Source organism: Polyodon spathula, chromosome 23 (assembly GCF_017654505.1).
Source record: "Polyodon spathula isolate WHYD16114869_AA chromosome 23, ASM1765450v1, whole genome shotgun sequence".
NCBI lineage: Eukaryota > Metazoa > Chordata > Actinopteri > Acipenseriformes > Polyodontidae > Polyodon > Polyodon spathula.
Genome location: NC_054556.1, coordinates 1377226 through 1390793, shown reverse-complemented (window position 1 = coordinate 1390793; position 13568 = coordinate 1377226). Strand labels below are relative to the sequence as shown.

At 43.4% G+C, this 13568-nt stretch overlaps 2 protein-coding genes across 3 annotated transcripts in view; one reads left to right on the top strand and one right to left on the bottom strand.

Annotated features, from left to right (window-relative positions):
• Positions 1-967, bottom strand: part of eefsec (eukaryotic elongation factor, selenocysteine-tRNA-specific) — a 36723-nt gene extending 35756 nt beyond the window's left edge. The window contains exon 1 of the mRNA XM_041224465.1: positions 319-967. Within this exon, the coding sequence (XP_041080399.1) occupies positions 319-625 (307 nt within the window). The 5' untranslated portion in view covers positions 626-967. The remainder of the gene's footprint in view (positions 1-318) is intronic.
• A 588-nt stretch (positions 968-1555) lies between these two features.
• Positions 1556-13296, top strand: LOC121297877 (ruvB-like 1). Of its 2 annotated transcripts, XM_041224467.1 has the most exons (11): positions 1556-1851; positions 2489-2575; positions 4057-4189; positions 5677-5828; positions 6782-6871; positions 8121-8270; positions 8672-8735; positions 9061-9259; positions 9645-9747; positions 11498-11589; positions 12614-13296. In XM_041224467.1, exons 1-11 carry the CDS (start codon positions 1579-1581, stop codon positions 12771-12773), a joined length of 1503 nt encoding a protein of 500 aa, XP_041080401.1. In that variant the 5' UTR covers positions 1556-1578; the 3' UTR covers positions 12774-13296. The 2 variants fall into 2 exon arrangements, with proteins under 2 accessions (XP_041080401.1, XP_041080402.1); XM_041224468.1 differs by lacking the exons at positions 1556-1851; positions 2489-2575 and adding an exon at positions 2684-2766.
• Positions 13297-13568: the final 272 nt, after the last annotated feature.

The window sequence follows — 13568 nt, the reverse complement described above, 5'->3', positions numbered from 1 at the left end:
GTTCCCCATTGCATAGCAATTTGCTCCATTCCTGGATTTACTATATGCACTTTCTAATTACTTAGCCACCAAAAGCAGGAGAGGGCTCTACTCCACAGCAGTGTCACCCAGTCCAGGTTTTACTAGCGGCTTGATCAGCCCCAGTGTGTCTAGGTAACAAGCTCAGGTGTGTCTTATTATTAAACTTCTAGTAAAACCAGGAATGGATCGAACTGCTTTCCAATTGCAATGTTATTCCACCTTGGCATTTGTTTCACAGTACAGTACACTGAAGTGCGAGCTAATATACTGTAGCAACACCACGACTACCCCTCCTACCTCCAATGATGGTGCGAATAAGAGACGCGTGCCCAGGGCAGTCCACCAGGGTAAACTGCAGCCTCTCGTAGCCCGTCTGCCCGCATTGCTCCTTGAGATGGTTCGGGAGATCCACGGTGAACGAGGAGAAGCCCAAATCCAGGGTAATCCCCCTCTCTTTGGACTGCGGGTTTTTATCAAAGGCTGCGGTGGAAGCTGTGGTGCTCAGCGCCTTGGCTAGCGAGGTTTTGCCGCTGTCAATGTGCCCCAGTACCCCGATGTTGAAATTCAGTGTGCTACTAGTTTTAACACCACCAGCGCTGGCCATGGTCGGAATTGAATTGCGATTTGCAGGAGCGCTGTTCGAAGGGTTTCTCAGCTCGGTTTCTCAAGCAGCAAACTAACGAAACTATTGAAAAATAATAATAATAATAATAATCCACTGAAATACTCGCTAAATATACCAAGCTACAGCTCCTGAGCAACAGCGATTCACCTTCCCGCGGTGGGAATGACAGTGCTGAGCTTTGGTTCCGCTGAAGAGTGTACTGCACGCTGTAACGCTGCGGGTACATTTTCACAGCCCTGTAACGAGCCCGGGTAGCTCGGCTGTCTGGGGCGGATCGTCCCCCCTTCCCCCCCCTGTTTTACAGTATACATAGCACTGCTGTATTATTACTGTACTTCAGCGCTGAAAAAAAAGTAGCTCTTTGAAACAGCACTCTGTTATAAATTGGGGGGTTTCCAAAAAAATAATGTACCTTATTGCATTCCGCGGAACTTTCGCTTTTGCCATCGAATTTTCCTTTGTAACGCTTTAAAGACAAATTCTGTTAATCCGTGCAAAAAGTTTGATATTACTGAATCTGTTCTGGACTACTGGTGGTTTATATTAATAACAGTAAGAAAATTGAATAACAAGTGACAACGTATGTGTAGACTAAATATATTATATATATATATATATATATATATATATATATATATATATATATATATATATATATACTATGTATATATATATTGTTGTAATATATTTAAGCAGTAAGTAAATGAAGAATACACAATATTAAATACAATTTTAAAAATAAAACATATACAACTCGTTTCCATGGGGACGCCGGCAAAGCGACACAACCGGAAGCCCTGGCGTGCATTTCGGAACGCATTTCGCTTTGACAGGCGGCCGTGCCGTCCAATCGTTATACAGGTGCCTGGCAAATTGACCAATCAGAACTTTGAGATTTCGGGTGCTTGATTAGAGCTCCCTAGTTACCCCACATGGTAACCCGCCAGTCCCAACTGGAAAAACAAACCGGACGGGACAGAGCAAGACGGGCCGTTATTGTGAACTGCGTGCCGGACAGCTACCCGTGTTTACCTGCTCGAGTTGTTTCGCAAACTGCAGCAGCTATGAAAATCGAAGAAGTTAAAAGCACGACTAAGACTCAGCGTATCGCGACCCACAGCCATGTGAAGGGGCTGGGCTTGGATGAAAGCGGCATGGCGAAGCAGGCAGCAGCCGGCCTTGTCGGGCAGGAGAACGCGAGGGAGGTAAATAAAACGCTCCCTGTGGAAACGAGGGCGGCCCAGGAGCTTCTTAAACTGTAGACTTAAAAACAGCAGAGCACAGGCGAGGAAAGACGGGCCAGCGGAGAGAATTGGGATACTGTACTGAGCTTAACAACCCTATCGTAATCGAAAGAATGTGCTAGAGTTTTACACTGATCTTTCTGCGCCAAAACAGAACAGGATCCGTGATAATAAATCGCAGCTGCTTCATATGAGCCTAGTGTTATATAACATTGATATAACTTTGTGTTATGTGCGTACAACAATAAAATAACGTTGGGCACATTTCTAGTTATATTGAAGAAGTACAGCTCAGTACATTTAGCCTGTATTGTACAGTAACTTCTCCCATTAATAATATTAGTGCTGTTTTGTCAATGAAGATGCAAATTGTTGTACACTTGTGTCATTCACAATGTGTGGCTGTTTTAGCACTGCGCGTTAGTTTAGGTAAATCCCTGAAAGTTTGTAAGTTTAAAATGTATATGTAAATATGTGTGTGTGTGTGTGTGTGTGTGTGTGTGTGTGTGTGTGTGTGTGTGTGTGTGTGTGTGTATGTGTATATATAATTTATCATTAACAAAGTAATTTGTTTTTAAAATGCTGTTTGTTCTTTCAGGGCTGTGGGATTATAGTGGAACTAATCAGAGCGAAGAAAATGGCCGGGAGAGCGATATTGCTGGCTGGACCTCCAGGAACTGGAAAAGTAAGGGAGTTATTTATCCCACACAGTGTGTGTGTATGTCCTATTATATAGCAATTTATCATTAACAAAGTAATTTGTTTTTAAAATGCTGTTTGTTCTTTCAGGGCTGTGGGATTATAGTGGAACTAATCAGAGCGAAGAAAATGGCCGGGAGAGCGATATTGCTGGCTGGACCTCCAGGAACTGGAAAAGTAAGGGAGTTATTTATCCCACACAGGGATGGGAATAAGACTCCTATTGCATCAGCAGTATTCACCCATTCCACGTGTTAATAACAAGCTTGATTAGCCACAGTGATAGAGGTAACAAGCTCAGGTGTGCAGTACTCTGCAAAAGCTCAAACTGCTATACTCTGCAAATCATTGCTTCAAAAACCAATTATCCACTATAACGCATTATACTCTGCAAATCATTGCTTCATTTTCTATAACGCATTATACTCTGCAAATCATTGCTTCATTTTCTCTAACGCATTATACTCTGCAAATCATTGCTTCATTTTCGTCATTATACTCTGCAAATCATTGCTTCATTTTCTATAACGCAGTATACTCTGCAAATCATTGCTTCATTTTCTATAACGCAGTATACTCTGCAAATCATTGCTTCATTTTCTATAACGCAGTATACTCTGCAAATCATTGCTTCATTTTCTATAACGCAGTATACTCTGCAAATCATTGCTTCATTTTCTATAACGCAGTATACTCTGCAAATCATTGCTTCATTTTCTATAACGCAGTATACTCTGCAAATCATTGCTTCATTTTCTATAACGCAGTATACTCTGCAAATCATTGCTTCATTTTCTATAACGCAGTATACTCTGCAAATCATTGCTTCATTTTCTATAACGCAGTATACTCTGCAAATCATTGCTTCATTTTCTATACTCTGCAAATCATTGCTTCATTTTCTATAACGCAGTATACTCTGCAAATCATTGCTTCATTTTCTATAACGCAGTATACTCTGCAAATCATTGCTTCATTTTCTATAACGCAGTATACTCTGCAAATCATTGCTTCATTTTCTATAACGCAGTATACTCTGCAAATCATTGCTTCATTTTCTTAACGCATTATACTCTGCAAATCATTGCTTCATTTTCTATAACGCATTATACTCTGCAAATCATTGCTTCATTTTCTATAACGCATTATACTCTGCAAATCATTGCTTCATTTTCTATAACGCAGTATACTCTGCAAATCATTGCTTCATTTTCTATAACGCAGTATACTCTGCAAATCATTGCTTCATTTTCTATAACGCAGTATACTCTGCAAATCATTGCTTCATTTTCTGTAACGCAGTATACTCTGCAAATCATTGCTTCATTTTCTGTAACGCAGTATACTCTGCAAATCATTGCTTCATTTTGTGGGAGGTGTGTTTCTTTAGTTTCAGTGCACCGCTCTTGTGCTCAGCCAGTGATACAGATCTGTACCCCCCTGGTATCTCTGTTCCTCTCTCCACAGACTGCCCTGGCTCTGGCTATTGCTCAGGAGCTCGGTAACAAAGTGCCCTTCTGCCCCATGGTGGGGAGTGAGGTGTACTCCACAGAGATCAAAAAGACAGAGGTGCTGATGGAGAACTTCAGGAGAGCTATAGGTGAGCCAGGCAGCTGTCCCTTAACATCGAGGTGTATTCAATAGATCTATATAGCGGCAGATCTTAATACTGCTGCAGTTCAAATCATTACAGGGGTGGAAATAACACTCCTATTGCACAGCAGCTTCACTCATTCCAGGTTTTATTATGAGCTTGATTAGCCACAGTATAGAGGTGACAAGCTCAGATGTGTCTTATTAAACTCGTAGCAAAACGAAGAATGGATCAAACTGCTATGCAGTGGTAGTCTTATTTCTGTCACTGATTCTGGATATATCAAAAGGTGTTTATTTTATTTAATCATTAACCTTGGGCAATTAAACTTAAATGTAAGGCTTCGTATGGTAAACGCATTCAATTCTATAATTTTTTGCGGGGAAAAAAGTTGCAACAAAGATTTAATGGCAAAACACGATGCAACAATCAGTCGTAATAAACAAGTTAGTAAGTGTGTAAGGAAGTCATTAAGGTGACGTGACCTTTCTAGTGGACAAAGTGCCCCATCCAGCCCACACTTGAAAATCCTGCTCTTCAAAAACAAAAGCCTTTGAAGCGAGCTGGAAGAAACAGCTCCAGTGTTCCCGGGGGGTGCTGACGCGACCTGTCACAGGTGTGTGGATGGAGCCTGAGCAGATGAAACCCCTTGTCATCGACACTGCCATCCTCCTGCAGAGATCCACAGGGGGCGTGGGCGCTCTCCCCTAATCCAGCGCATTCTCCGAATGTCAGCGCGCAGATAGCTTCAAACAAATATCGTCCCTCTTGAAAGATTGGAGCGCGTCGCTGAAAAGTGCCGCTCGGTCACTTGATTTGCAGATTCTGTACACCTGCCTGCAGCTGGGGAGCGGATTTCTTTCGTTAAATTTCTTCTTTGTAGGAACATCGTGTAGAGGCCAGCTGTCCACTCATAAGCATACCGTAGATGTGTGATTGTCCATTCTTTATGGACAGGGATTACACGTGTTCTCAGACTAGTCTGTGACACCAGTAATGATTACCTGTGTTCTTTCTGGCTGTTCTAAATGTCAATGTAGAGACAGTCTTTTTTGTGCTGTTTGCATTCATTTAATGGTGATGATATCTTGCAGATTTTAGACAAATGGGGTCTGCTCAGTTGATCCAAACAGTGTCACATTTAATAATAATTTCATATAGAGATAAATAAAGGAAAAGGCTTTGAAAATCATTCCTGAAGTTTTTTTTTACTGACTATCAGCATGTTTACGGTATCGCTGTCCAAATAAATAAGAAAGCAAGTAAGGTGAAGTGGAGTTACAGTGGACAAATATAGGGCCACATCCAGTCCCCCTGCCCGCCCTGCAAATCCTTCTGTCTAAAAAATGAGACTTCCATTGCACAGCAGTTTGATCCATTCCTTGTACATCCACTGTGGCATGTATTAAAACCTGGAATGGGTGAAACTGCCATGCAATAGTTTGTAAGGGTAGTGTAGCTGAACTGACCTCGCCCCTCACTCACTCTCTCAGGCCTGCGTATCAAGGAGACGAAGGAGGTGTACGAAGGGGAGGTGACAGAGCTCACTCCCTGCGAGACGGAGAACCCCATGGGGGGCTACGGAAAAACCATCAGCCACGTGATCATCGGACTCAAAACCGCCAAGGGAACCAAGCAGCTCAAGGTAGGAACTTCGTCATTACGGGGTATAGACAGCCGGTAATCGACCCTGCACCTCTTAATCACTGCACGCAGGGGCAAACAGCAGCTCAAGGTAGGAATGTCATCATTACGGGGTACAGACAGCTGCTAATCGACCCTCCACCCCTTAATCACTGTGTACGGGCACACAGCAGCTCAAGCTAGGAACTTCCTCCTCCTTGGGAGAGGATACCCCCTCGTTTACCCTACACCCTGGGTCAATAGATTAGTTTTGAAACAAAGCAACATGATTGATCCTAACACACTGTGTATTGTGATAGAGTGCATTATGTGTTGTGATACCCGACCAAAAACAAAATATGCATGATATATATGTATAAATGCATGGTGGCATCTATAATGTTTTCATGAATACCAGGCTCATGTATTCCACTCAAAACAAGCCCAATATCACTTAATGGAGCAGCAAGAGGTAAAACACAACGTTACTCCAAATCCCCTTGCCCTGTTTTGCCATGACCCTGCCCTGCGAGACCCTGTGGTGGTGCTGGTGTGTGTGTCTGTTTTTCCTATGGCCCTGCCCTGCGAGACCCTGTGGTGCTGCTGGTGTGTGTGTCTGTTTTTCCCATGGCCCTGCCCTGCGAGACCCTGTGGTGGTGCTGGTGTGTGTGTCTGGGTTTTCCCATGGCCCTGCCCTGCGAGACCCTGTGGTGGTGCTGGTGTGTGTGTCTGGTTTTTCCCATGGCCCTGCCCTGCGAGACCCTGTGGTGGTGCTGATGGGTGTGTCTGTTTTTCCCATGGCCCTGCCCTGCGAGACCCTGTGGTGGAGCTGATAGGTGTGTCTGGGTTTTCCCATGGCCCTGCCCTGCGAGACCCTGTGGTGGTGCTGGTGTGTGTGTCTGTTTTTCCCATGGCCCTGCCCTGCGAGACCCTGTGGTGGTGCTGATGGGTGTGTCTGTGTCCTGTGTGTTTCAGCTGGACCCCAGTATCTACGAGAGCCTGCAGAAGGAGAGGGTGGAGGTGGGGGACGTCATCTACATTGAGGCCAACAGCGGGGCAGTCAAGGTATGAGTCTCACAATGCAATGCAGTTAAGACTGTACTTGTTTAAACACAAAACAAACGATCCTGAACGGCATTGTGTTTTACAGCCCTGAATTGAGCCAGAATTGGACTGAGCTTTTTGTCTTGCAGCACACATATAGACATATTGTGTGTGTGTGTGTGTGTGTGTGTGTGTGTGTGTGTGTGTGTGTATATATATATATATATATATATATATATATATATATATATATATATATATATATATATATATATATATTTTATAGTAAGAAATAAGTTTTGCTAATCTTAACATCATTTCCATCTGTATCACATCTACGTCGGAGGCGACTAGGTTACATAACAGGAGTTGCTCATTGCTCAAGATGTAATGTTGAAAACCCCTGTGGTGCCCTTGCCTGTGTGCTTGCTTTGCCTGTGAAACCCAGAGCTCACTACCTACGCACATCAAAAAATCATGACAAGCATTGAAAAGCGTGAATTAGTGAACAGCACTGTAATGTATAGAAGATGACATTTATCGTGGAGTAAGTGTGGAGCCCTGTGTTGCAGTACATCCCTAACCTGTGTTTTTATCTGTTTGAGATTCTGTTTCTCAGAGTTTATTGGAAGAGGTGCCAGTCTTGGTTATCACAGGTCTAATCGCCCAGTTGTAAACTGACCTCTGCAGGATCATTGATCTGCACTAATTGTGTTATTGCTTTCTTTTTTTCTGCTAATGGCCTTTCTGATTTTAAGGCATTAATATAACCTTGCTGTTCCACATACAGTATTTGAAAGTTGTTTTGCAATGTCCTTTTATTAGGCTCAGTTAAATATATACATTTTCATAGATATTTATATATACACTAGATTCCAAGACCAGAAACAAGTAACTTTCTTAACATTCAATCTCAGCTTCTCTACTAGCAGGAGACAGACAATCCCTTCCAATATAAAATGTGTTTCTTATTTTAAAACAAACCAGAAAAAAACCAGAACAAGATTCCTTTACTTTGATAAATGTTCAAGCTCTTTTTAATCAGGACAGGTGGGCTGGAAGGATGAAGGGGGTGAGATAAAAAGGTGACATTTGGAGTTGTCGACACGGTTCTGTTAGGCTGCTCGCTCCCTTTCTTTCATCCCCCCCCCCCTTGGTTGGCGGCTGCCTGTCACTTTGGGAGCTTGGCAGCGACTCCAGACATGCACCTGTGTAGCTGTGTGCTTCTTATTCTCATCACTCTCTCCCCCCTCCACACACACACACACAGCGGCAGGGCAGGTGTGATACCTACGCCACGGAGTTCGACCTTGAGGCTGAGGAGTACGTGCCCTTACCGAAGGGAGACGTGCACAAGAAGAAGGAAATCATTCAGGACGTTACCCTGCATGACCTGGATGTGGCCAATGCCAGACCGCAGGTACCCCCCCTCTCAATCCCCCCCCCCCGTCTTTGTTTTGTTATATATCGTTATTGATATACACCTTCATCATGTGTTTAAACTTTTGAAGTATTAGGTATTTAGGTTTAGAATTAAACACAGCGAATCATGCTAAATTCAACGAGAAATGATTAGAAGTCTTTCTCAATGCAAAGCGCAGACATTGAGAAAGAAGTCTAGTCGAAATGTTTATCATTTCATTTTTTTTTTTTTATAGTAATTGTTATTTCATTTTCTCAAGCTTGCTTTTGATATAGAAACAGTGTGAGATGGCAATGCATGTTAGATTTCTTGGTGCTATTTTGTTAGCTCTGTGCTTCAAACACGCATGTTCATTTAAAGTAGACTAGTCGCTCAGTTCTCTGTATTTTTTGATTCAGGGTGGCCAGGACATTCTCTCCATGATGGGACAATTGATGAAACCCAAGAAGACTGAAATCACAGGTAAGATCAGAGGAGTTACTGTGAGCAGTAATACTCTTGAGCCGAGTCTGTAGTTTCAGGCAGAAACCAGAAGTCAAATTTATAAATAAACATGAAACCTGTTTAATATGCAACAAAATAGTGTGTACAGAGGTGGAAATAAGACTCCTATTGCATTTTACGATGAGCTTGATTAGCCACAGTGTGTTCAGGTAAGGAGCTCAGGTGTGTGTTAAACTCCTAGTAAAACCAGAACTGGTTCTATGCAGTGGGAGCCTTCTTTCCATCCTGCAGTAACACCTCCACCCTTTACTCCCCTGTCTGGTTTGTTCCTGTTTCCCCCCAGATAAGCTGCGAGGGGAGATCAACAAGGTGGTGAATAAGTACATTGACCAGGGGGTGGCGGAGCTGGTTCCGGGGGTGCTGTTTATAGACGAGGTGCACATGCTGGATATCGAGTGCTTCACCTACCTGCACCGCGCCCTCGAGTCCTCGCTCTCACCCATCGTCATCTTCGCAACCAATCGGGGGAACTGCCTCATCAGGTGAGGCACTGCCCGGCCCAGATACTCGCCAACCCGTCCTTTTCAGAGATGGGAATTGGATTCCTATTGCGTGGCGCTTTCACCCACTCCAGGTTTTACTATGAGCTTGATTAGCCACAGTGTGTAGGTAACTGTAGCTGTGGTGGGTCTTATTAAAGGTAGTAAAACCAGGAATGGCTCAAACTGCTATGCAATGTGTGTCTTATTTCCATCCATGTTAAACCTCGAGAGACTGTAAGAACCGTATCTGGAACACGCAGTACCTGATAATGCAAAAATTGTAATCCTGGAATGTTTATTGCAGTCAACCAGGAACTGGAGTTGTGATCCTGTGCTGCTGGTAACGGTGTGTTTTTTGGGGTGGGGGTGTTCTTTCTCTGTCCAGGGGTACAGAGGATATCCTTTCCCCCCACGGGATCCCGCTAGATCTGCTGGACCGGGTCATGATCATCCGCACCATGATGTACACTCCCCAGGAGATGAAGCAGGTATGCTAGCCCTCTGCCATTCACGCTCCAGAACCGGAAACAGAAAATCGCCTTTACTTAAAAAAACACGTTGTCTCTACCTGCCATGGAAGTGCAGCTGCACAAAAATATTGCCTCTCAAACTGGCCCCTGAACCTCTCCCAGTCCTATTATACACTATATCTGAGGCATGGAAACAAGACTCCTATTCCATAGCAGTGTCCTCCATTCCAGGTTTTACTACGTTCTTCATTAGATGTGTAGGTAACAAGCACAGGTGTGTCTTATTAAACAAGAAGCAAAACCAAGAATGGATTGAACTGCTATGCGATGGAAGGGTATTTGTTTGTTTGTTTATTTATTTATTGTTTTATTGATTACATTCTCAGCCCCTTCAGTCTGCCTCAGCTTTACAAGGCTGCCAGAGTGAGGAATGGTGCTGTTATATGGGGCTCACAGTCCTTGCGTTATCTGTGCTTCACAACACTCGATCGCTATCCTGCCTGCCTGGGTGTCTGACTCGCAATCACTCGCTGCCTCTGTTGGGAAAGGCGTCCCTGTGGACTGTCCCATCACATTTCAGCAAAGTCACGTGTGCTGTTGATTGATTGAAATTGCACTGTGAACGATGGCCGGGAACTTGAAATCCATTATAAACATGAAGATACTCGTGATATTAATTTATGTACAGGAGCTGCATGCTCACTGCTTTTTAATAAGTTTGCTTGGATATCTGTTTCTCTGAAAGCGTGTGAAGCTTATAACTTCCGAACGCCTTGTTGGATTGAACGTTTTGTAGGCGTCTAATCATAGTGGTGGGTGGGAAGAAACAGGCACGGGATTTTATACACAAAAAAGATTGTGTGTAACATGGGGCTGTCTGTTTAACGTGCTGATGGAGGTTAACTTGACCAGCTTCACAAACTAGTCCATCCATCCCTCAAGTGTTATCCCTGATACTCTGAGATTCGTTATTTTTACAAATTTTTCACCCATTTTTAAATACATTGATAAACACTGAAGTATTAAATAAAAATAAAAAACTGAAATAAAAGGCCTTGCTTGCACTGTAACACTGCGATAACCCAAACTGTTTTGCATAACTTTAGTGGATGAAGTCATTTCTAGTTACTGTGTTGTGCACCTCTGGACTACGGTACTTCATACTAAAGGTTTGCACAACATAATTGAAAGAAATCTTTACTTTCAATCAAATCCTCACTTTCCTGATCCAATTTGAATTTCTTTTGTGCTCCCAATATCTCCCCGAGCCCAGATTGACCTCTCTGGCCCCCGGTGTGTCAAGGTATTATCAGCCATGTGTCGTGCTGTTAGACGCGGGTTCTGTAATGTTAATGCCTCTGCGTGTGTGGAAGGCTGTTCGTGCTGTTAGACGCGGGTTCTGTAATGTTAATGCCTCTGCCTGCGTGGAAGGCTGTTCGTGCTGTTAGACGCGGGTTCTGTAATGTTAATGCCTCTGCCTGCGTGGAAGGCTGTTCGTGCTGTTAGACGCGGGTTCTGTAATGTTAATGCCTCTGCGTGCGTGGAAGGCTGTTCGTGCTGTTAGACGCGGGTTCTGTAATGTTAATGCCTCTGCCTGCGTGGAAGGCTGTTCGTGCTGTTAGACGCGGGTTCTGTAATGTTAATGCCTCTGCCTGCGTGGAAGGCTGTTCGTGCTGTTAGACGCGGGTTCTGTAATGTTAATGCCTCTGCGTGCGTGGAAGGCTGTTCGTTGTGTTTAACCTCTCGTGATGGGCCGATTATTTTGCAGATTATTAAAATCCGCTCTCAGACAGAAGGGATCAGCATCAGTGACGATGCCTTGAACCTCCTGGGGGACATCGGGACAAAGACCACGCTGAGGTAGGCTCGAGCCAACGCAGGAAACCATCCATTTACTGTTGCTTTCTTGTGAGATCTGTCCGTCTATCTCGTATATGATGTTATGCGATACACAATAAACTGCAGAAGTGTTCTACTGGCCTGTCTGACCTTGAGTGGGTGAAAACCATCTTGTGTCTTACACAGCAACCTGTACTGTGTATTTTGTATATCAGAAAGCATAGTTCATTTTAATCTGACCTCATTTCCATCTGATACAAAAACTTTTCAGAGCACATTAATAGAGCTAAATAAAAGTACATGTGTGTAGTTACCATGGCAGCAAAAGCCTAGAGGTTTTCAAACATGCTTTCCCTTGACAAAGGTATGTTAGATATACCGTAACATTGGGACATCGGCTCTGAAAAACAAACACAAATAATATAAAAAGGTTTACGTGATTTTAAAAAGTCAATTTCAGGACGTTTCGGACGTTCAGCTGTGTATAGCCAGGGTGAAGTGCAGATTTGTAGTCTGCAGAAACTTGCCAAGGCAAGTCCTCATAGTCCACACAGCAGCTGCTCCATCAATGCAGCCCTGAGAGATGAGCTCTGCCTGTCCCAGATTGTGAGGCGCATTGGAAGGGATCATCCCTCAGATTCACTGCAGCGCATTTCTCACAACACGCTTGGAACCGGTTTGATAGAAGATGACAGAGCTGGGAGAAATGAATCAAACACAGATTTAAAAAAAAAAAAAAAAAATCTCCACCAGCTTTTATGAGTAGTGTTTTCTTGTTTTATTTGTTTCTTTTTTTCTGCCAGTTTTAATAGAATTCTTAGAGCTGTCCTGTTAAAGTATATATGTGATATGTTTTTCTTTAGCCATTAGTGTGGCCCTAAGCGTACTATTTTAATAATAAAAATAAAATAACTCCCCCAGTCCACCTAGCTAATTGTACCATGCTATCTGTAGAAGGTGGAAGCCGAGACAAGTGTATTTGTTGGAACAAGAAAGGCTGTTTGTTCAGCACCGTGGTCTTACCGTCCTCCCCTCTGCTGCTTAGGTACGCGGTGCAGCTGCTGACTCCAGCCAGCCTCCTTGGAAAGATCCACGGGAAGGATGGGATTGAGAAGGAGCACGTGGAGGAGATCAGCGAGCTGTTCTACGATGCCAAGTCCTCCGCCAAGATCCTGGCCGACCAGCAGGACAAGTACATGAAATAGCAAGCCCCCGCGAGCCTGCCTTCTATTAAATAAACACCCCAGAGACTCACAGCTCAGAGCAATCCCCCCCCCCCCCCCCCCGCAGAGACTCATAGTTCAGAGCAACACCCCCCAGAGACCCACACTGCAGCAGCAACCCCAACGAATACTCTGCTGTTTTTTGTTTTGTTTTTTGCAGTGGTAGTCGATGTTATCTGAGATTCGTCTCTGTTTGTAGTTTGGGGTCTCATCTCTTTCATATGCAAGCTTTCAAATTTGCCTACCTGGCATTTCCACTGTGTTAAAAGCTGAGGCTGGTGTTGCAACAAATGAGAGTTAAAATAAATATATAAAATCGTCTCCAACTGCAGCGGCATCAAGGGTTATTGTAATGTGCTGTTTGAGATTCGCTTCCGGAGGCCTTTCTATGTGTAACACATTTGTACGACTTTGTTAAATTAAAATTTTGTGTTATATTGTTTTTCATGTTAAGACAAAAATGCAACTTTTTTAAAATAAACCGAATGAACTACATTCTGCTGTCTTTGGATGAGATTTTTTTTTCTTTTAATTACAACTATCCTGAAATTTTATTTATTATCCCAGAGTTGAAAAATGGAAAACCCTGCAGTGTTTACAGTTAGGAGATAGATATAAATCAAATCAAAATAAAAGAATGTGTTTGTGTGTGCTCTGAGACAGCAAACGTTTGGTTATTGTAAACCTCTCTGCCTTGTCTGTGTGTGGAGAGGGGCACTCGCTCATCCAGGATGAAGATGTTTTTATTTCAGGCAGACGGAGGCATCGCAAGCTTCT

Bases quoted from the DNA above. Each gene is read 5' to 3' on its own strand.
- LOC121297877 (XM_041224467.1), top strand. From the start codon at position 1,579: ATGGTAACCCGCCAGTCCCAACTGGAAAAACAAACCGGACGGGACAGA. The intron at 6,872-8,120 runs GTATGAGTCTCA...ACACACACACAG, and splicing joins CCAACAGCGGGGCAGTCAAG to CGGCAGGGCAGGTGTGATAC. The intron at 11,590-12,613 runs GTAGGCTCGAGC...TCTGCTGCTTAG, and splicing joins GGGACAAAGACCACGCTGAG to GTACGCGGTGCAGCTGCTGA.